The sequence below is a fragment of the Pelodiscus sinensis genome, chromosome 30 (genome assembly GCF_052426305.1).
Source record: "Pelodiscus sinensis isolate ZL-2025 chromosome 30, ASM5242630v1, whole genome shotgun sequence".
In the NCBI taxonomy this organism is placed as follows: Eukaryota; Metazoa; Chordata; order Testudines; family Trionychidae; genus Pelodiscus; species Pelodiscus sinensis.
In genome coordinates, this window is record NC_143081.1 from 963703 (window position 1) to 984769 (window position 21067).

General features: G+C 58.4%; 2 protein-coding genes across 2 annotated transcripts; both read left to right on the forward strand.

Moving 5' to 3' along the window:
• The first annotated feature begins 91 nt into the window (after positions 1–91).
• On the forward strand, positions 92–4105 carry LOC149520948 (uncharacterized). The gene is made up of 4 exons (XM_089774157.1): positions 92–624; positions 1668–1868; positions 2215–2552; positions 2694–4105. The coding sequence occupies exons 1-4, from the start codon at positions 421–423 to the stop codon at positions 3232–3234; spliced, it is 1284 nt and encodes a 427-aa protein (XP_089630283.1). The 5' UTR covers positions 92–420; the 3' UTR covers positions 3235–4105.
• On the forward strand, positions 424–16130 carry LOC102451337 (olfactory receptor 6C76-like). Its single transcript, XM_075911953.2, has 2 exons — positions 424–537; positions 15031–16130. Exon 2 carries the CDS (start codon positions 15042–15044, stop codon positions 15984–15986), a length of 945 nt encoding a protein of 314 aa, XP_075768068.2. The 5' UTR covers positions 424–537; positions 15031–15041; the 3' UTR covers positions 15987–16130.
• Positions 16131–21067: the final 4937 nt, after the last annotated feature.

The window sequence follows — 21067 nt, forward strand, 5'->3', positions numbered from 1 at the left end:
AGGGCCCCCCGCCCCCTGCGGCTCCTTTTCAGCCAGGTGCCCGCGCCCCAACTTCCCCTGAGGTGCAGGGGCCCTGCCGCTGGTCTCCTTCCCTCGCCCGCCCCATCACCGCTTGGGGGCGCCTCCCCCCACGGCGTGGCTGCCCCTTTGGCCGGCCCTGGGTGACCCATAGGGAGTGGTGAGAGGAAGTGGGGCAGGATGGAGGGGGAGGGGTTGGCGGGGGAATGGGACAGCGCAGAGAGATGGGGGGAGGGGAGCAGCGGGTGGGGCGGCCCCAGGGGGAGTCAGGTGCATCTGGGGCGGGAGTGGGCGGAGTCCTCGCGGGCTCTGGCCAATGAAATCGTTTCCCCCTGTGACGCCGCCGGCCTCTTGTGAGGTCACGGCCGGGCTCCCGCCTGCACACGGCGCGGGCGGCCGGCGATGGGGAGCGGCGCCTCCGTGGCACCCGCCACCTCGCCGGGGGACGCCTGCGGCTGGCAGGCGGCGGCGGCGGAGAGACGGCGGCTGTTCGGCTGCTGCGGGCCCGGCGGCGGCGGGGTGCGTGGCCCCGAGTCGGCGCGGGCCGGGCCCCTCCACTCGCAGGCGGAGGCCGTGGGGCGGGCGCAGGGACAGCCGAGAAATCGGGTATCTAGAGGGGGGCGGCTGAGCCGTGGGCGCGAGTCCCCCCGGGCGGCGGTGCCGGCTGAGTGCTGGGCCCGGGTCCACGCGGGGGAGTTGTCGAAACCTTCCTCTGCGCGCCCCCCCCCCGCTCCCGCCCTGCCCCCCAGCCCGGGGGCAGTCCCCCCCATTCCCCCAAGAGCCTTGTTCTCTGCCCAGGCTGGGCCAAGGTGGGTGGGCCAACACAGGTGGGGGAGTCAGAATCGCACAGCCCAGCGTGGGGTGCACCAGGTTACAGACCCACTGTGTGTCTCAGCGGTGGGGGTGCGCCAGGCTGTAGGGGAAGGTTGGGGGGCAGGGCCCCTGTCGGCCCCCTGACCCCCAACTTCCCCCTACAGTCTGGCGCACCCCCACTGGTGAGAGATGCCCCCCCAGCTGGCCCCCTGCCCCCCAACCTCCGCCTACGGCCTGGTGCACCCCACCAGTGAGAGACACCCCCCATGGCCGGCCCCCTGCCCCGCAACCTTCCCCTACAGCCTGGTGCACCCCCACTGGTGAGAGACACCCCCACGGCCGGCCCCCCTACCCCCCCCCCAACCTTCCCCTACAGCCTGGTGCACCCCCACCAGTGAGAGATGCCCCCCCAGCTGGCCCCCTGCCCCCCAGCCTCCCCCTACAGCCTGGTGCACCCCCACTGGTGAGAGACACCCTGCCCGGCCAGGCCCCCGGGGGGGGGGGATTTCCACGTAACGAGCAGCACGTCCCCCTGCCCCCCGTGCTCGGCGTGGGGTCGTTGGCGAGCTGTGACTCCGCAGTAGCATCTCTTGCGGCCGTTGCCGTGGGGCTCGGGTTCGTTCCCGGCTGGGCTCAGCCGTGTCCGGCGAGGACCCCGGGGGCAGACTCCAGAGCTAGAGAAGGCCCCCGGGGCGCTCGGCCAGGCAGGGCAGGGCTGGGTCCCGGCGGGCGTGTCGCTCCCCCTGGGCCGTGGCAGCCGGCGCCCGCACGCGGGGCTGGAGGGGCCGTTGCTGTGACCCGCCTGCCCGCCCCGACGCTCTCCCGTTCCCTTGCAGGCCCCGCGACCCCCCGGCGCCGACAGCGCCCCGGGGCCAGGCTCCGCCGCGCCCGCGCCCCAGGCCGGGAGGAGCTGGAAGGAGAACGTGCACTACCGGGACCGGTGCCTGTCGCGCGCGGCCCTGCGGCGGGTGGAGGCGGCGCTGGCGGAGCTGGGCCGGGGGGCCGGGGGGCCGCAGTGGAAGTGGCGGAGGAGGGAATAAAGAGCCGGAGAGGACGAGGGTGGCCCTGGAGCGTCTCTTGCCGGGGGGGGGGCTGGGCAGGGTGGCAGGAAGTGGGTGGGAGAGCAGGGGGCAGGGAGCTGGTCTTGAGGGAGCATGAAGAGGAGCTCTGGGAAAGGGTTGAATTTCGGTGGGGGTGGGGGGAGATGGAAGTGGGGGGGGCAGGGATCTGTGTGGGGCGGGGGAGGGAAGCGGGGCTCTGTGTGGGGCGGGGCGGGGGAGGGAAGCAGGGATCTGTGTGGGGTAGGGTCACCCGATGGTTTCAGAAACAATACCGAACCAAGAAAAAAAGAAGGCGTGGCCCCTTTAAGAAAGGGTGCTGAGGCTTTGGGGTGCGACGCCCGCCATCTTGCCTCCCTGCGCGGAGCCGGGGTTTCTGCCGCCTGGCCGGGAAAGGCTCCGAACGTCGCGGCGGTTCCAGGGCCCGGCTTTGTCCAGTTTCTTTTCCCGGGCAGGAGGTGGAAATCCCAGCCTGTCCGGGTCAGTTGTGGATTCCTGGCGACCCCGGCGTGGGGACCCCCTGCCCCCCCCGGCTGAGCGGCTGGGGCTGTCACGCTGCAGCCTGAGGTCACAATTGCCCCGGGGGGGGCTGTGTGGCTCCCTGCAGGGTGGGTGCGGGGCAGGCAGGGAGGGGACCCCAGCATGGGGAGTGCGGCCTCCCAGGTGGGGGGCACGGGGGTGCCCGGGGCGCTGAGCCGCTGGTGGAGGGGCCGGCGGGGGGTGAGTGAGATGGTGGGGGCCAACCCCCCTTCCCGTCCCTCGGCCCCGCCGCCCCCCGGTAACGCCAATCCCCTTCTCTTTCAGCCCCCCGAGGCGCTGCTCAGCTCCCCGGAGACCCGCCGCTGCCGCCGGGGGGGGCTCTGGCGCCGTCAGGCCAGACCCCCGCCCCCCACCCTCCTCTCCTCGCTCTGGGTGGCTGGCGACGGGGGCGAGAGGGAGGAGAACCACCGCTACCACCGCCTGGCGGGCAGCCTGGTGTCCTCGGCACGGCCCCCGGGGCCCCCCCCGGCGCCCCCGCTCCCGCTCCGCGACCTGGCCTACGCCCGCATGCTGCGCGGGGGCCGCGCCGGGCGCCCCCACGGCCACGGGGCCGGAGAATAAAGGGCCACGCGCCGCCACCTGGCTCTGGGCGCTGGGTCGTGTCGCTTCCTTGGCAGATCCGGGGAGGGCGAAACGTCCACATGTGGGCCCAAGGGAAAGGGAAAACTGGGGGGGGGGTTGGACGACCCGCATCCCCCACCGCCCGTGCACCCCTCTGGGAAAACACCTCGTCCGGCAGGACGGCCTCATTCTGCCAGGCTGGGTTTGGCGTCCCAGGCCTGGCGTCTCCTGGTGCCGTCGCTAATACCCTCTGTGCCCACGGGTGGGGAAAGGGCCTAGTGGTTAGAGCAGGGGTGGAGGAGACGGGGCGCCAGGGCTCCTGGGTTCTCTCTGAATCTGGGAGGGGAGTGATGTCTAGTGGTTACATGAGCCGTGTGTCTAGACGACACCTCTGTCGACAGAGACTTAGATTAGGCCCGTCGAAACTGCTAATGAAGCCGGGATGTAAATATCCCACACCTCATTAGCATAAACATGGCCGCCGCTTTTTTCGAAATGGCGTTTTTTAAAAAAAAGTCAGTCTAGACGCAGAGCTATCGAAAATAACGCCTTTTCCACCGACCCTGGAAACCTCATTTTTGGAGGGTTGAAGTTCCAGGCTAACCCAGCACAGAGCCTCTGCGGCAAATTCAATCGGTTTTCTTTTTTTTAAAACGATCTTTTCGATTGCGTATTTCGCGTGGACGTTGTTGACTATTTTCCTGGGCTGGTTTCAGTATTTTTCAAAAGGGCTTTCCTTGTTCATGTAAATGGCGTTCTGGGTCTGTGAATTGTGGGGCTTTTCGTTTCTTGCATTTTCGTTGCTTGGTCGCACTGATTGCTTTTTCTTCTTTTAATTTCATTTTTCATTTGCTTTTTTCCTTTTTTCCTTTGCATTTTTAATTTCCGTTTTCAGTTTTATTTCTGCTTTCTTTTTCTTATGTTGTCAATTGAATAGGCCATTTTAACAACATGGTCAGATTTTTTTTAAATTAAAGAAAAGAAGGTCTGGAGGGTTTTTTGACACTTCAAATTTCATCTTTGAAAACAAATTGCTTTTCAAACGAAGGAAAATGTGGCGTATTTACAGGAAAGTTTTTCAAAAGCAAAAAAAATCAAATCGTTTTAAAACTCCACCGATTGCGGGTGTCTGTTGTAAGAGCTAAAAGCTGTTTAATCACTTTTCCAACCACTGCTTTTTATGCTTTTCTATTTCATTTTTGGCATGAACAGGTAATCCCTGGAGGTATGTGTCTGCATCTTTACAGCCCTAAACGCCTTTTAAAAATCTGATCCTACTTTACCCTCCATCCCTCCTGTCACAAATCTGTTGAAACAAGCCTGCGACGTCTACAAAAGGGTGATGGGGAGAAAAGAAACAGAAAAAAATCCTGCCTGGTTCTTTGTTACCCTAGGCTGCCTCCTTGTGACTCCACTTAAAATACCTTGTTGTGAACATAAGAGCATCCTTTTCCTACTTCAGCGCCCGCTGCTATTCCTCTGCACGCCACGCCTCTTCCCATGTTACAGTCTGGCTCATTTCTGTGAGAGCAGAGGAGTTCCGGGAATTCTGGGAACACCCCAGACTGGAATAACCAAGTGTTTGAAAACCAGTCTGCACACGAGGGATTTAAGGGATTCCTTCCGTTTGCTAGATCACAAGTAAGATTGAGAGATGATCTGGTGGAAAGAAACCAGCCAGGGACCGAAGGAGACCTGAATCTAGCAGGGAAAGGTGTAACCAGAGCCAGGCTAGGCCGCTAAAGCCAGCCACACTTCAGCTAGAAATGACCCACAACGTATGAGAGGTGAGGGTGACATAACAACTGCGGCAAACTAGGAAGGCAAGTGGCAGCTTCTTGGGCCCGTGCTGAATCTCTGAATCGGTTCATGGAAGAGCCGGGGCAAACTCCAGGCCTGCTTGGATCCACACAAGAGAAGAGCGGCCAGTCCCTGCTGCCGAACGCGGGTGTGGCTCCTTTTCCGGGAAAGTTCTATTCCCGCCAGAATGGGTTAGAAACGGGTGGGATGTTTTTATTCCCCTGTAGAAAAATGTCAATGAAAACAAACGAAAAAGCGCAAGTTTTCAACGCAAATCGGAAACGTTGGCCAGCATTGTTCCGGTCTCTAACTTTTGGTATTTTGAAAAATGAGAGAAATTTCCAAAGAGCCCGCAGGCTTTTCATGGAAACTTCTGTGTGTTAATCAAGAAGCCAATTTTAAATTCCTCTTTTCTTTTCTTTAATGTTTTGTTTGTTTCCCTCTCTCTTCTCTAGGTTCTGAGTTCATTTTTTCTCTATTTTTCATGTTATTACTTTGTCCCTTTAACAAGGTGGTTCTGTTTCTCTTAATTTAAAAATGAGTTTGACGCCCCCAAACCTCATCTTTGAAAAATTATTTGATTTTTCAAAGGGAGAAAAATGTCCAGTAGTCACAGGAAAGTGTGAAAAAGCAAGAATAAGGCTGGTCCCAAACTCAGCAGAATGAAGTGGTGTGTTTGTAGGAGTCAAATAGCGTTGTAGCTTTTTTCCTTTTAATGCTTTGCTGTTGTATTTTTGGAATAAACAGGCAGTCCCCTGGGGTACCTGTCAGCCTTGTTCAGCATCTCGACAGCTTTAAAATCTGCCCCCGCTTCCCCCCTCCTTTTTCTGTGTCTGTTTGGAACAAAGCTAACCAACACATGTTTTAAAAAGTCTCCGAGGGCTGTCCCTGTCCGTCTTACTCTGTACAGTGAAAACCACCGAGCGGTCCTGTGGCACCAACTAATACAAATATATCGTACTATGAGCTTTCGTGGGCAAAGCCCACTTCCTCGGATGAATTGGAGTGGAAAACACAGGAGCAGAAAAAGGAGGAGGGGGACGGTGCCTGCCAATGGCCATGCGGACGCTAAGGAGGTTCATTGCGTGGGCTGGCGCTGTCCCACACTTTCGCTTTTGATGGAAATGAGGCCTTCAGAGACTCAAGCAAAACCAGAAGTTGCCTGGTTCTCCCTTATCCTGGGCTGCCCTCTGGTGGCTACCGTGTAAAATAAACCCAGCAAGGAGCGCGGTGACAATTAAAGGACAGTTTCGGAAGGGCGCTATCTGCTTCCTTTTAACCGCCCAATCTTCAGGTGCTCGCTGATTCCCAGTTCCGCCTTCCTGTTTTCCCTTTGAGATCTCCATGCCCTCTGCGCCTCGTTTCCCGCCCCCCTTCCTTTTTCCTCCCCCGCCCCTCCCTTCTACCCTATTTATTTTGGGTCTGCACATCCTAAACTCAACACTCCGATCATCTGAAGAAGTGGGCCGTGCCCACAAAAGATCATGATCTCATCGACACGTTTTGTTAGTCGTTAAAGTGCTCCAAGACCTTTTGTTGTTTTTTAAGTCTATCCTGTACCGACTAAATTACACTCTTGCATAAATTACATTGTCATGGGATAAGAGGGAAGGTCCTTTCTTGGATTGAGAACTGGTTAAAAGACAGGAAACAAAGGGTAGGAATAAATGGTACATTTTCAGATTGGAGAGGGGTAACTAGTGGTGTCCCCCAAGGGTAAATCCTGGGACCAATCCTCTTCAATTTATTCATAAATGATCTGGAGAAAGGGGTAAGCAGAGAGGTGGGAAAGTTTGCGGATGATACCAAACTGCTTAGGATAGTCAAGACAGAAGCAGACTGTGAAGATCTTCAAAAAGATCTCGCCAAACTGAGTGACTGGGCCACAAAATGCACATCGGGAAAAATAACCCCAACTACACGTACAGTATGATGGGGGCTAATTTGGCTACAACAAATCAGGAAAGGGATCTTGGAGTTATCGTGGACAGTTCTCTGAAAACTTCCACACGGTGTGCAACGGCGGTCAAAAAGGCAAATAGGATGCTAGGAATGATTACGAAAGGGATAGAAAATAAGACCCAGAATATCTTACTGCCCCTGTATAAAACTATGGTACGCCCACATCTTGAATACTGTGTACAGATGTGGTCTTCTCACCTCAAAAAAGATATTTTGGCCTTGGAAAGGGTTCAGAAAAGGGCAACTAAAATGATTAGGGGTTTGGAACAGGTCCCATATGAAGAGAGGCTAAAGCGACTGGGACTTTTCAGTTTGGAAAAGAGGAGACTGAGGGGGGATATGATAGAGGTCTATAAAATCATGAGTGGTGTGGAGAGGGAGAATAAAGAAAAGTTATTTATTAGTTCCCATAATGTAAGAACTAGAGGACACCAAATGAAATTAATGGGTAGCAGGTTTAAAACTGATAAAAGAAAGTTCTTCTTCACACAGTGTGTAGTCAACCTGTGGAACTCCTTGCCAGAGGAGGCTGTGAAGGCTAGGACTATAATAGAGTTTAAAGAGAAGCTGGATAAATTCATGGAGGTTAGGTCCATAAAAGGCTATTAGCCAGGGGATAAAATGGTGTCCCTGGCCTCTGTTTGTCAGAGGCTGGAGAGGGATGGCAGGAGACAAATCGCTTGATCATTCTCTTTGGTCCACCCTCTCTGGGGCACCTGGTGCTGGCCACTGTCGGCAGACAGGATACTGGGCTAGATGGACCTTTGGTCTGACCCACTACGGCTGTTCTTATGTTCTATGACTAACTCGGCTCCCCCCTGAAGTTTCTGAACTTTTCCTAGGGTCTTAGGGCATAAGGGTTTGGGAGCTACCACTGGCTTGGGAAGAAGGAGGAGGGAAGGAAAGGAGGGCAGGCAGGCAGGCAGGCAGGCGGGCGGGCAGGCAGCCACACGGAGACGGGACTCTGCCATCCGTGCTAATGAAATCCGAGCGGATGTGGCTCATCCGGCAGCGGAGAGAGAGTGGAGGTAGCTGGAGGGGAGACGCTCTATGGCCGTGCGAGACCACTCCCTGGGCTCATTCATTGTCCTGAGCCGTCTCGCTCTCTGTGTCTACGTGTCTCGCGGAGAATCCCGTTCTAGTTGCCCTGCCAGGTTGAACCTCTCTCATCCAGCACCCTTGGGCCCCGCCCGTTTCCGAGTTTTCTGCACCATGGGAGGTCCATGTTGTCTAGCGGCGTTCCCAGCATGTCCGCTGTGTGCTGAGCTCTTAGGGGACATGTGGGGCAAGTTTGAGCCAAAGACCCGGACAGAGCACTGAGAGCCCGGACTGCGTCATGAACTTTGGGCACCCCCATGAGAAGTGGACCACGGGTGCTGCCGGACTGGAGAGGTTCCACCGGTCCCGCACGGTGTTAGGAACCCCGCCTCCAAGAGTGGACTCGCACGCCCTGCGCTCGGCTCCCCCGGCCTGACGATGAGGTGAGTTCGTGGGCTGACATCGTTTTAATCGACCACGTCCAATGGCTCGCACCACGGCAGCCGATCTCACCCCCTGGGCCTGACCCTCCTTGTAACCCTCTTCCTCTTCCCGCCATGGCTTTCTCCTCCGTCCTACTGGGAGGCCCCCAAAGCCAAACAAGTCTGTAGCCATTCCCTGCCGTGGCGCGGAAACGAGAGCGCTGGGAAACGGAGACACGGACCCTGTTGGCTTCTCCCCTGGGGCGCGAAGCAGCCAGACATCCCCTGGCCCTTTCCCAAAAGTTTTGGCAGAAAGACGCAGCCAGGAGTTCTCCTGGCGACGCGCTGGGAGCTGGTCCCCTAATTGGTCTCAGAGGGCCCCAGCTGAAATCGAGAGACCAACGTGCCAGACACGGCGCCGGTTATAAACGAGAGCTGGAGAGGGCTGGGGCTCTCGGGCCCACGCCGACGTGAGTCCGGGCTCCGTGCTCTAGACAGGCGGCGATCGGGCGAGACTCAGGCCCCTCGCTTCAGCGGCTGCAGGCGTTGGGTGGCCAGTGCCGCTTTCTGGGGGGTCTCCAGCCCAGGGAGTGAGGGAGGGTGCGTAGAACAGGAGGCGAGCCGGGTGGCTACTGAGATTATTCTGTGGGCTGTGGTTTGGGAGCGAGGCCTCTGAGCAGCTGGGGAAGGAAGGGAGCGTTCCCGGAGGCCTCCCCTCGCTGGCGCCCGGGTGCACAGCAGCAGAGCTGGGGGCAGAGGCCTGGAGAACAGCGGAGGGGTGATGAGCGGAGGCGACGCACGGCAGCCGCCGTTCCCGGGGCGTTGGGTGGGAGCGCAGGGCGGTGGGCGCGGTGGCTTCGACGCTTCAGGCAGGGCGTGAATGTCGGAGGTTTGCTCTCGTGCCGTTACGTCCGGGGAGCCCTGCGACGAGACCGGCACACCGAGGCGACGCTCCCCGCGGCTTCGTTGCGGTGGTGACGTTCACAGGCCGCGTCCTCGTGGAAAACTCTGCAACGCCAAGCTGCCCAGCCAAGGTAAGGCCGGGGGCGGCGGGCTGCAAAATGGGACTGTCCGACAGACCTGCCCGTTCTGTGCATTCCCACTCCTACGGCCACGCGGAAGGGTTTCTGCGCCAGACGCCTCCTGTGGAAGAGATCCTGCGCAAACGCGGCCACGCCTCAAAGCGCATCGCAAAGGCCTTGTGCTTCTGTGCAAGAGTGTCCACGCTGCACGGCCGCTCCTGCGCAAGAAAGCTCTGGTGGCCGATCACAGACTGGCCGGCGGAGCACCTGGGCTTTTTCCCAGGGGGGTTTCTTGCTCCAGAACCCAGAGTTGTTTACTCGAGTCCCACGACTTGAACTCGAGTCCGACTGAAGTCGCCGAGGTGGCTCGACTTGAGACTCGACTTGAGACTCGACTTGAGACTTGCTAATGTTGTTAAATCGACTTGGTGAAAAGCTTGTCTGACAATGCCGATATCGACGGCTTGTACAAAAGTGACTTGACATTTTTAAATTAAGACTTGAGACTCGACTTGGGCAGGGCCGGCTTTAGGCCGATTCGCCCAATTCCCCCGAATCGGGCTCCGTGCCCTAAACCCGGAAGCGTGCCGGGTGCACTGCAGGAGGGGGCGTCGGCCTGTGGGTTTGGCTGGAAGGCGGGACTCTGCCCCGTAGCTGGGGATAGGGTCACAATTCAAACTGATCTGGACAAATTGGAGAAATGGTCAGCGGGAAACAGGATGAAGTTGAATAAAGACAAATGCAAAGTGCTCCACTTAGGAAGGAACAATCAGTTTCATACATACAGAATGGGAAGCGACTGTCTGGGAAGGAGTACGGCAGAAAGGGATCCAGGGGTCATAGTGGACCACAAGCTGAATAGGAGTCACAGTGTGATGCTGTTGCAAAGAAAGCAAACATGATTCTGGGCTGCATTAACAGGTGTGTTGTGAACAAGACAGGAGAAGTCATTCTTCCGCTCTACTCTGTGCTGGTCAGGCATCAGTTGGAGTATTGTGTTCAGTTCTGGGCACCGCATTCCAAGAAAGATGTGGAGAAATTGGAGAGGGTCCAGAGAAGAGCAACGAGAATGATGAAAGGTTTAGAGAACAGGAGCTAGGAGGGAAGGCTGAAGGAATTGGGTTTGTTGGGTTTAGAAAAGAGAAGATTGAGGGGGGACATGAAGCAGTTTTCAGGTATCTAAAAGGGTGTCATAAGGAGAAGGGAGAAAACTCGTTCATCTTGGCCTCTGGGGATAGAACAAGCAGCAAGGGGCTTAAACTGCAGCAAGGGAGGTTTAGGTTGGACATTAGGAAAAACTTCCTACCTGTCAGGGTGTGAAACACTGGAATAAATTGCCCAGGGAGGTTGTGGAATCCCCATCTCTGGGGATATTGAAGAGCAGGTTAGATAACTGTCTATCAGGGCTGGTCTAGACAGGGCTTGGTCCTGCCATGAGGGCAGGGGACTGGACTCACTGACTCTCGAGGTCCCTTCCAGTCCTAGTGCTCTGTGATTCTAGGATTTAAAGGGGGTGTGAGTTGTTTCTGTGTGTGCTGGGCTGATTGGGGTTTTGTTTGTTTGGGTTTTTTTTTTTGGTCAACCAAAATGTGGTTGGAATTAGGCCCCACACTTCCTAACGCCGGCCCTGGGCTTGGGACTGGACTCGAAAGTGACTTTAGGGACTCGAGACTCGCCCTGGACTTGACGATGAGGACTTGAAGACAACCCGGCAAACCCCTCCGGAGCGTCCACACCTGCGTTTTTGGGCAAGTGCTGCAGCGCAGAGGGAGCCCATCCGCGCAGGGAGAGGAACCGCTCTCTGTCCTGCCCATTTACTTGGCAAAGACGCGCTGGAGGCGGGACGCTCCGCCGGGTTTTGCGCCAAAGCCTGGTCGTGTCAGCGCGGCCTTAGAGAGAGGCTGCTGGGGAAAGTAGAGCTTTTAAGGAAAGACACCTTTGGGGAGGGGCATGGGACCGGATCTGCAGCCACCCCGCTTTCCCCCAGGCCCTGTCTGGGCTGCGGAGAGCAGCCGGCCCTGCTGATGAATGTTTGGATCCCAGCGCTGCGTTTTCCTCCTCTGCAGCCGTGGCAGCTGCGAGGGGCACCCGAAAATTTGGGGCACCCCGAGTCTTAGCGTCCACCCACCCACCGCCTCCTCTCCCTGGTGTGTGGCTCTGCTTAGTCTGAGCCACAAAGCCGGCCCGAGCCGTTAGCAAACGCCAACCCTGGGAAAGCGCCGGTCCAGTGGGGAGGGAGCCATGGAACCGGCATGCGCCAACGCCAGGTCGAGCCTGTCGCTTCCCGAATTGACCGTGTCGGCCGGCAGGCGCTTAGTGGAAAATCTGCTTTCGAAACGTTCCGCTGGTGGGCCGCTGACGATGCTAAAATGGCCCCTCTTGGCCCCCCGCCCCGGGCTGCCCACGGGCGCAGGGGCCTGTCGTGGGGTTCGATGGGTTTTAAATCCAGGGGAAACCAGGACACGCCAGGCCTGCTGACCCGCTTTCTTATTTAGTGCCAGCGTCAGGCAGTGAACACACTTGTGCACGTTTCACAAGCCTTACAGACCACGGTGCTGCAATTTCACCTCTCGACCCAAAGCCGCGCACACAGCGCGAAGCAAGGCAAAAGCGCTTCCCGGCGGATCTACTGCGTCCAATGACCAAGCCTAATTCGCGTTCACTTCACCCCCATGCCGCCTGCAGCGCCAGGCAGGAGGGCGTGGACCCGTCGCTTCCCACCCTTAGGAGCGCCACCACGGGGCCGCCGGCGAGAAGGGCCTGATCCCTTCACGCCGTGTGGGTCGGCCCTGCCCACTCCCAAGCTGGGGCGAGAGGTGGATACGCTGGGGGGCAGGGAAGGGTCCAGAGGGACCTGGACAGATCAGAGGACTGGGCCACAAGAAATCTGATGAGGTTCCACAAGGGCAAGTGCAGAGTCCTGCCCGGGGGACAGAAGAATCCCAGGAATCCCGGGCGTTGGTCCAGGCTGGGGGCCGACGGGCTAAGCAGCCGTTCTGCAGAAAGGGACCTGGGGGTCCAGTGGGTGAGAAGCTGGAGATGAGTCAACAGGGGCCCTTGTAGCCAAGAAGGCGAATGGGATATCGGGGGGGGGGCATTAGGAGGAGCATGGCCAGCAGATCCAGAGGTGTCATTATTCCCCTTTATTCAGCTCTGGGGAGGCCACATCTGGAGTATTGTGTCCAGTTCTGGGCCCCCCCCCCCCCCACTACACAAAGGACGTGGACGCATTGGAGAGGGGCCAGCGGAGGCGACTAAAATGATGAGGGGGCTGGAGACCTGTGAGGAGAGGCCGAGGGAGTTGGGTCTGTTCAGTCTGCAGAAGAGCAGAGTGAGGGGGGATTTGAGAGCAGCCTGCACCTCCCTGCAGGGGGTCCAAAGAGGCTGGCGAGAGGCTGTTCTCAGTAGTGACCATGGCAGAACAAGGAGCAATGGGCTCAAGTGGCAGTGGGGGGGGTCTAGGCTGGACATTAGGACAAACTCTGTCCCTAGGCGGGGGGGAAGCGCTGGGCTGGGTTCCCCGGGGAGGGGTGGAGTCTCCATCCCTAGGGGTGTTTAAGTCCCAGCTGGACACAGCCCTGGCCGGGTTGATTGAGTTGGGTTGGTCCTGCCTTGGGCAGGGGGCTGGACTCGATGCCTCCTAGGTCTGTGCCCACCCTGGGGTTCTCCGATTTCCCTCCCATCGATTGTTCTTAGCACAAGGGGCCTTGGTCGTTCTAATACCGTCTCCCGACGGAGGCCGTGCCGTGCTGGATGCGGACATGCCCGGTGCCCCGAGCTGGGGCACGTCCCCTACCCAGGGTGGCCGTTAAACGTCGTGCGTCGTCAACGGTTCTGTGACTGGGCCTGTCCTTTCTGCTTATCAGAACCACGCGCCAGAGCACGGCTGCTTGGGAATGCTCTGGGGCCTTTCCAGCGTGGCAGAGCCGTCTCGCTCCGGCCCCGTCCATCACGTCGGCCCACGACGGCTCGGAAGAGTCCGGCCCGGCCCGCGGGGGGAGGCCTGGTTTGGGAGTCGCACGAGGGGGGTGGGAAGGGAACGAAGCCAGGGCTGAGGTAGGGGAGCCCTGCCCAGTGTGTAACCGGCGGGTCGTGGGGCTGGCTCTGCGGGCAGGCAGAAGCAGAGGTTTTTGGGGAGACAGGAGCTCTCCCGGGCCTTGGAAACACAGGGGTGCTCTTTTCGGTGGCAGGACAACGGTGTCTTCCTGCCAGTCGCGGCCTCCAGGCGCTGCGGAGAGAGCCCCGCCCTGCGACGGGGGCCTGACTTCGGGAAGGGGGCACAGGCGAGACCGGGAGCAGGGCAGAGGGACACAACTAGGTTCACAGCTGAAGTCTTGCCCCCCTAACGTCGCTTGATGTCACCCCCGTTCCCTCCCTCGGGGGCCCCTGCTGGCAGCCAGGGAGCCGGGCCGGATGAACCTTCGGGCCGACCCAGTCGGGCCGCTCGGATGATCTTAACATCGCACTGCCCTGGACACTTCAATGACCCGGCTCGTCCCGTTTCCGCAAGCCCCACGGGCCTGACGCTGGTCGTGGATGGCACGAGAGAGCGGCCGCTACCATAGCCCCAGAGAGGCAGCCGTGCGAGTCCAGAAAAGGCCGCCATGCAGCACTTTATCGTCTCCCAAGGTCGCTTATTAGGGGCTGAGCTTACCCGCTTCTTCAGACGAAAGCTCGTCCCCGAATAAACTCTGTTGTTGGTCTTTAAAGAGCTACGTGCCGGCCGCCAGTCAGAGAGCACAGAGGCAGTGTCCATCCGGGCATCGAACCCACGGCCCCGGGAAAGGGCACTGCCCTGGCTGGAAGGCTGAGCGGGACAAGAAGCCGTTGGGGGCGAGTGTAGTGACTGTGCCGGGTGTGTGCGGAGGGGTCAGTGTTCCCGGGTGTGTGCGTTTGCCACCTCCTCTGCTCTGCCTGGGCTCGCCTACAGCCACGGACATCCTACCGCTTGTGCGTCAGAAAATCCCCTGGGTTGTCTGTCACGCCCAGTGTCAATCATTGCTGCCTCGGGGGGGCACGCGAGTGGCAGCCCCCAGGAAGCGTCCCCGAGAGGTCTGCAGTGTCCACCCTCCGACACAGCCTTTTCCCACTTGTTTAAAGTCGCGAAGGCCAGGACTTGAACAGGGCTGGATCCATTCCCGGAGGCCATAGCCAGGGCGGGTAGGGAAGGTGTCCCTGGCGCCTGTTTGGCGGGCGACAGGGGAGGGATCGTGTGGTGACTCCCTGTTGTGTTCCCTCCCTCTGGCACTGGCTGCCGTGGGCAGACAGGACCCTGGGCCAGACGGGCCTTTGGCCTGACCCCGTCTCGCCTTCTGATCCTCTGAAAGACAAGAGATGGCTGACGTGATTCAGACTCGGGAACGCTGCACCATTAACATGGCGCCTGCGGGAGATTCAGACTTGTCTCCCTAAAAATGTGGGACGTTACCATGGGACATGGGCGTTTTTAGGGGGGGTCTGTTCTTTGTCCCGTGTTTTTCTATTTCGCTCAGTGACCGGAGAGAGACCAAAGACAAAGCTTTCCCCTGAGCGACTCAACCTTTGGCGCCACGTTCCAAGACTCGTGGTAGATTTTCCATCCCTGGAAATGTTAAAACCCAGCCTGGATCTTTCTGAAGAGTCCGGGACTGGTCCCTAGATGTTCTGTCGGGCTCCGTTCACGTTCCCAGTGTTTGTGGGGCACTTTAAGTCTGTGGAAAGCATGGGTTGACTGACGTGCAGCACGCTCCTGCCAGCGTTCGGCCCTTTCCGGCCTATCGGAGGCTGGTTTTGACGTGGTTTATTTTGTCTTTAAAGGTGAGGGAAGAATGAAGAACCAGACCCCGGTGGTGGAATTCATCATCTTCGGACTCTCCAGCAACCACCACGTCAACGCCGTCCTCTTCGTGGTGCTATCGCTCGTCTTCTTCTTCACGGTGGTGGGGAACGTCGCCGTGGTCACCCTCTCCTTGGTGGACCATCGCCTGCAAACGCCCATGTATTTCTTCCTCCGCAACTTCTCCCTCTTGGAAATCTGCTTCAGCTTCGTCATCCTGCCCCGGTTCCTCTACAGCCTCCTGACGGAGAGAAAATCTATTTCCCTCCCCGGCTGTTTCCTTCAGCTCTTGCTCTTTTTTCTCCTGGGCGCCTGCATATTTTTCCATGTGGGGATGATGTCCTTCGACCGCTACGTGGCCATCTGCCGCCCCTTGCGTTACGGCACCATCATGAACGGCAGGGTCTGCTCCCAGTTGGTGCTGGGCTGCTGGGTGACCAGTTTTTGTATAATGTTCCCCCCAGCGTTCATGGCCGTGCTGGTGCCGTTCTGTGGCCCCAACGTCATAGACCACTTCTACTGCGACACGGCCGCCCTGCTCCAGCTGGCCTGCGCGGACACGGCGCACATCGAGGTCATGCTCTTGGTCTCCACTTCCGTTCTCATTCTTGGAAATTTCATCGTCACCATCGTTTCCTACGGCTGCATCATCACCACAATCCTGCGCATCCCTTCCGCGTCGGGCCGCAAAAAGGCCTTTTCCACCTGCTCCGCTCACCTCCTGGTGGTGGTCATCCTGTACAGTAGCTCCATCTTCCGCTACGTCCGACGAAGCCAGCGGGGCGCAGAAGAATTCGACAAATTTGTGGCCTTTTTCTTCTCCGTGGTGGCCCAGCTCTTCAACCCCTACATCTACGCCCTCCGGAACGCACAGGTCAAACAAGCGCTGAAGGACGTTTGCACGAGGGCGTTTTCCACGTGTGCCAGGCACGCGTGACAATCCCCACCCATGACGTCAAGAGATCTTGGTTGGTCATTGAGTTCGTGCCAGGCATCCCAGTGGGTCCTGAGCGGCACATTGGTGTGAATGTTTCGCCCCATATCTGGATGCATAGGGCCAGAACAGACTTTTAGATCATCAAGCAGCAATGGGCTCAGGTTGCAGTGGGGGAGGGCTAGGTGGGATATTAGGACAAACTCTTTCCCTAGGCGGGTGGGAAGCGCTGGGCTGGGTTCCCCAGGGAGGGGTGGAATCTCCATCCCTAGAGGTGCTCAAGTCCCGGCTTGACCAAGCCTGGCTGGGATGATTGAGTGGAGTTGGTCCTGCCTTGGGCAGGAGGTTGAACTCGAGGACTCCCAAGGTCTCTGCCAAGCTCAGCTTCTATGATTCTAAGCCTGCCCTTGAGCACAAAACGGTACTGGGATTCCACCCCGTTCGGTGAGCATTGAGCCTAGTCCTTTGTGTCGGATCAAACCGTGCCCTGCCGAGGGCCCTCCAGCGGTGTCCGGAGGCCCTCAAGAGACGGAGCCTCTCTGGTGGTTTGCCAAACCAGGAATGGTTGGGTTATTCTTACATTAAAAATTGACAACATTTAGAAAGACATTCCGTCTGGGTTGACCTAAAGGGGGTAGATGTAGCTGATTTGGGGGGCAAATATTATTTGGAAAGGGAAAAAAAGCGGGAACTACATTTCAAACGTCTTGGAACAAAATGTTTCCATATTTTTTTATCGTTCTATTTTTTGGCCAATCTCTGGAACCCGCCTGACTTCGCCCGTGGTTTCCTTGACCGGAAATGTCTTGTGTGCGTAGTGACCGCCTGCTCTGCTCTGGCCCAGCCGTGCCGCTCAGCTCCGCGTGTCCGGGTTGAGCGTCCGGCCCGTGGCCCTTGCTCGGTGTTTCTCGGCCACGTGTCGTAGCTGTGTCGGTCCCGGGGTGCTAGAGGCAACGTCGGGGAGGTGATGCCATCAGCAGACCTGCTCGGGGCGCAGTGGCGGAGGCAGGACCACATAGCTCTGGAGGCCAGGAGCAGAGCTGGGAAGCCCCGACAGCGGCAGGGGGGCCGTTGGCTGTGTGGGGAGCCCCAGAGCAGAGCCCCGGCTAGCAGAGGAGCACTGCTCTTCCGCTGGCCCAGCCAGCCTCCTGGTTCGGCAGCCGTATGATCTGAGGACGTGGGTCTGGCCCACGAAAGCTCATCACCGAAGAAACCATCTTGGGAGTCTCTAACGTGCTGCATGGTCCTGTCTTTTGCTTCAGCCAGACGACATCCAGTTCTGTGGACACAGCAGCCGCTTTGTCGGCGTGAGCGTGTAGACGCAAAGGACGGCGTAGATGCAATGACGCCTTCTGGCGACAGGGCTCTGGCGTCATTCCTCGTAGAGCGCGGTGTACCGCCGTCCACAGAACTGCCGCGTTGTGGACGTGATGTCGACAGAACGCGGCGGCAGTGTAGACGCAGGGATAGTTTTGTCGACAAATGTCCACTGTTGTCAACAAAACCCTGTAGTGTAGACACACCCTCTGTGTGTCCGTCTGTCCTGGCTGCACCCCTCCCCAGCTTCTCGCCTGGCCCCCAGATGCTTGCAGTGAGCGAGGGCTGGGGTGGTCCCCTCACCCCTGGGCCCCTCAGCCCCAGCCCACCCCCGAGCAATGAGTGACGGGAAGGAAAGAAAGCCGTGTCTGACGCAAGGACGGGACGCAGGGTAAGTCTGCGGTAGAGAACCGAGCTCGGAGCCCTTTGTTCCCCTGGGAGGCAGAAGGGCATAAATTCACACACCAATGTGTGCGTTGGAGGGGGGGTCATCCTCGTCCCCGGTGCAAAATGTTTCCTTTGGCCCCGCCGGCGTGGAGGGGAAATCTCCCAGCCGTGGCGCGTGACTTTTGTCAGGGACGTGTTGTTACGTGGCCGTGAGCGGGTCTGAAATCCCACGACTCCATTTTGAGAGGCCGGACTCCATTTTGGAAGGCAGCCCGATGACCTCAGCCAGGGGCAGAGCCGGCTTGATCCGGCTGGAACTGGATTTTCCCGCCAGGCGCCCCTGAACATTCTTTTACCTCAGGAGTGGCGCGCTGCCGGGCTGTCAATCATCGCAACTGTCGCGCCGCGGGGCTGATAAAAGCCCCGCCCCCGCCGGCCCCGCTCAGCACGTCTCTGCCCCTCGCTCCAGCGGGGACCGAGTGCGGGCAGCGCGCCTCCTCCAGCGGCCCAGGCCCCTCGTGACGCAAGGGGCAGATACCCTCGCGGGATCCACACTTGTCACCCATCTCTCCGCTGGCATCTCTCTGGTGTTCCTCCTGAGGAGCTTTCTAATAGCTCGGCGGCCGACGGTCCCAGGCTTCACGGTGCACTTCACTTCCATTGACGCAACGGCCGCCGGACGGGGCCAGACCAGCAGTCCATCAGCCCAGTGTCCTGTCTGCCCACCATGGCCAACGCCAGATGTCGTCCATTTCCAGACAAACACATTCCTACCCGTCCTGGCCCATAGCCATTGATGGGCCCTGTTCTTTTTTGTACCCTGTTATAGTCCTGGCCTTCACCACATCCTCTGGCGAGGAGTTCCACAGGTTGACTGTGCGCTGACTGAAGAAAAACTTCCTTGTGTTTGTTTTAAACCTGCTGCCTATTCATTTGATTTGGTGACCCCTAGTTCTTATATTATGGGAAGAAGTCAAGAACTTTTCCTTATTCACTTTCTCCACACCACTCCTGATTGTATAGACCGCTGTCATATCCCCCTTAGTCTCCTCTTTTCTAAGCTGTAAAGTCCCCATCTCTTTAATCTCTCTTCTTTCTACACCATAATGTAAACTTCCTTGTGGTCTGAGGGCTGTGCTATCGTCCTTTTCTTCCTTCGACCACCTGGGATATTTTGGGTCTGGGCTCCCTCCCGATTGATAGCTCCTGTTCTGTGTTTTCAGGGGTTAATTTCCTGGGTGCGGCTGTTTATTATTGATTGTTTAATCATTGTCCCTAATTATTGTGACTTCTCCCTCAATACACGTGTGAACTGCTTTCCGGGTCTGGTTTCAATGTACACTAATTGGGTAAGGTCCTTGCCAGGGATAGATCTGCTGCTGGCCAGGAGACGCGGCCGTGTCCGGCGTGAGGAGTGAGAACAACACAGCTTCTCTTCTCCGTGCCTTTTGGGACACGCTCCACTGCCTTCCACGGTCCGCTGGTCCGAGGTGCGTGGGCCAGCCGCTGATTTCAATGGGAGGAAGATACCCAAATGCTTTCGAAAAGCCCACCAACAGCCTCTAGATCTTCAACGATCAGAATCAGACCAAAGGCCCACCCAGCCCAGCGTCCTGTCCGCCCACCGTGGCCAGAGCCATGTGCCCCAGAAGGACTGAACAGAAGAGGGAATTATCAACTGATCCTTCTCATCTCGCCCGTTCCCACCTTCTCACAAATAGAGGCCAGGAACACCACCCTACCAATAGCCACTGATGGACCTGTCCTCCATGAATTTACCAAGTTCTTTTTTGAACTCTGTCCAAGTCCTGGCCTTCACAACATCCTCTAGCAAGGAGTTCCGCAGGTTGACATAATAATATAGAGATATACCATCTCATAGAGCTGGAAGGGATGTTGAGAGGTCATGACTCCAGTCCCCTGCCCTCAAAGCAGGACCAAGCACCATCCCTGACAGATTTGACCCAGATCCCTAAACAGCCCCCTGGATTAAGCTCCCAACCGTGGGTTGAGCAGGCCAGTGCTCCCACCACTGAGCTATCCCTCCCCGTGTGAAGAAATCACCTTTTCTTTCTTGTAAACCTGCCACCTATGAACTGCATTCGCTGACTCTGGTCCTTGTGTTATGGGAACAAGTAAATCACATTGAATTGTTTACTTTCAACACGCCACCCATGATTTCAGAGACGTCTCTCAGCCCCCCTTAGTCTCCTCTTGTCTAAGGTAACACATCCAAGTCTTCCTAATCTCTCTTCATATGGCACGTGTTGCAAACCCGACTCAGCTTCGTTGCCCTTTCCTGGGCTTTTTCCGGCACTACGGTATCTCCCTGCCGTGCCCGGCCGTGCAGAGGGGCTGGGGAGAGGGGCGATTCCCGCCAATCCCTGATGTGAGTTCTAGCGACAGCAGCGTCGGCCAGAGGGGCCCAGACTTCTCTGTGTCTCCCGTGTGGGGCCACAAAACCAAGTCAGAGCGACCCCCTGAGCTCCCCGGGGCAGAGACACAAACAGCGTCCTGCTCTGCCCTCCGGTTCTCAGAGGGGACGTCTCAGAAAAGCCTCCACAAAGCTCCTTGTCTAATTGGCCTCCGGGGCCCCGGCCAGTAACGACGGGAGGGACCAGCCGTGGCAGGAAACAGCTCTGACCGGTGGGAATTGCAAGCGCAGGAGGGGCTGTGTGGGCAGCGATGTCCCGCCTGTCCCTGTGCTCTGGGGGACAGAAGGGCATAAATTCACACCCCCGGTCGGAGGATCACACCTCACCGGGCTCTGGGTGGGTGGGTCCTTGTAGCCTTGTGCTGCGTCTGTCCAGGGCCCGGCGTCCCGGCGTAGGAGTGAGAGCCCAGAGTCTGCCTGCCGGGCGGGGCTGGAGGGGTGACACCTCCCAGGGCTGGGTGGGGACAGAGACAGTCCTGGGGGGAGTGAAATCCCCGTCTAGGGTCCCAGCGCCGGCGCGGCCGAGTGGGTCCCTGACTCAGCGTTTCGCGGGCCTTGTGCCGACTGCGGCGCAGGCCGACGGGTGGGGTGAATGGAGGCGCTGGCCCACAGGGCGAGCCGCACGCTAAGTGTGACGAAGGGAGGTGACGCACGAGCGTGGCCCAGGCTTAGTGCACCCCGGAGCGTGCGACGCACGTGGGACGTGCCGAGGGGTTTCCCGGTGGGCAGAGGGGTTGCTGGTGTTTGTGGGGCGTGACTCTGATCTCGGCAGCCACAGCCCCCTGTGGTTCCCCTCGCAAGCCCCACGAAGGGACAGATTTGATGCAGGAAATTCTCCGTTTCCTTCGCCGTCGTGCCCAAGGCTCCCCGCAGCCTGAGCCCCTTGCAAAGCGCCCTCGGCCCCGCCCTGAGACGCCGCGCTCCCGGGCAGGTGGGGACCCCTCGC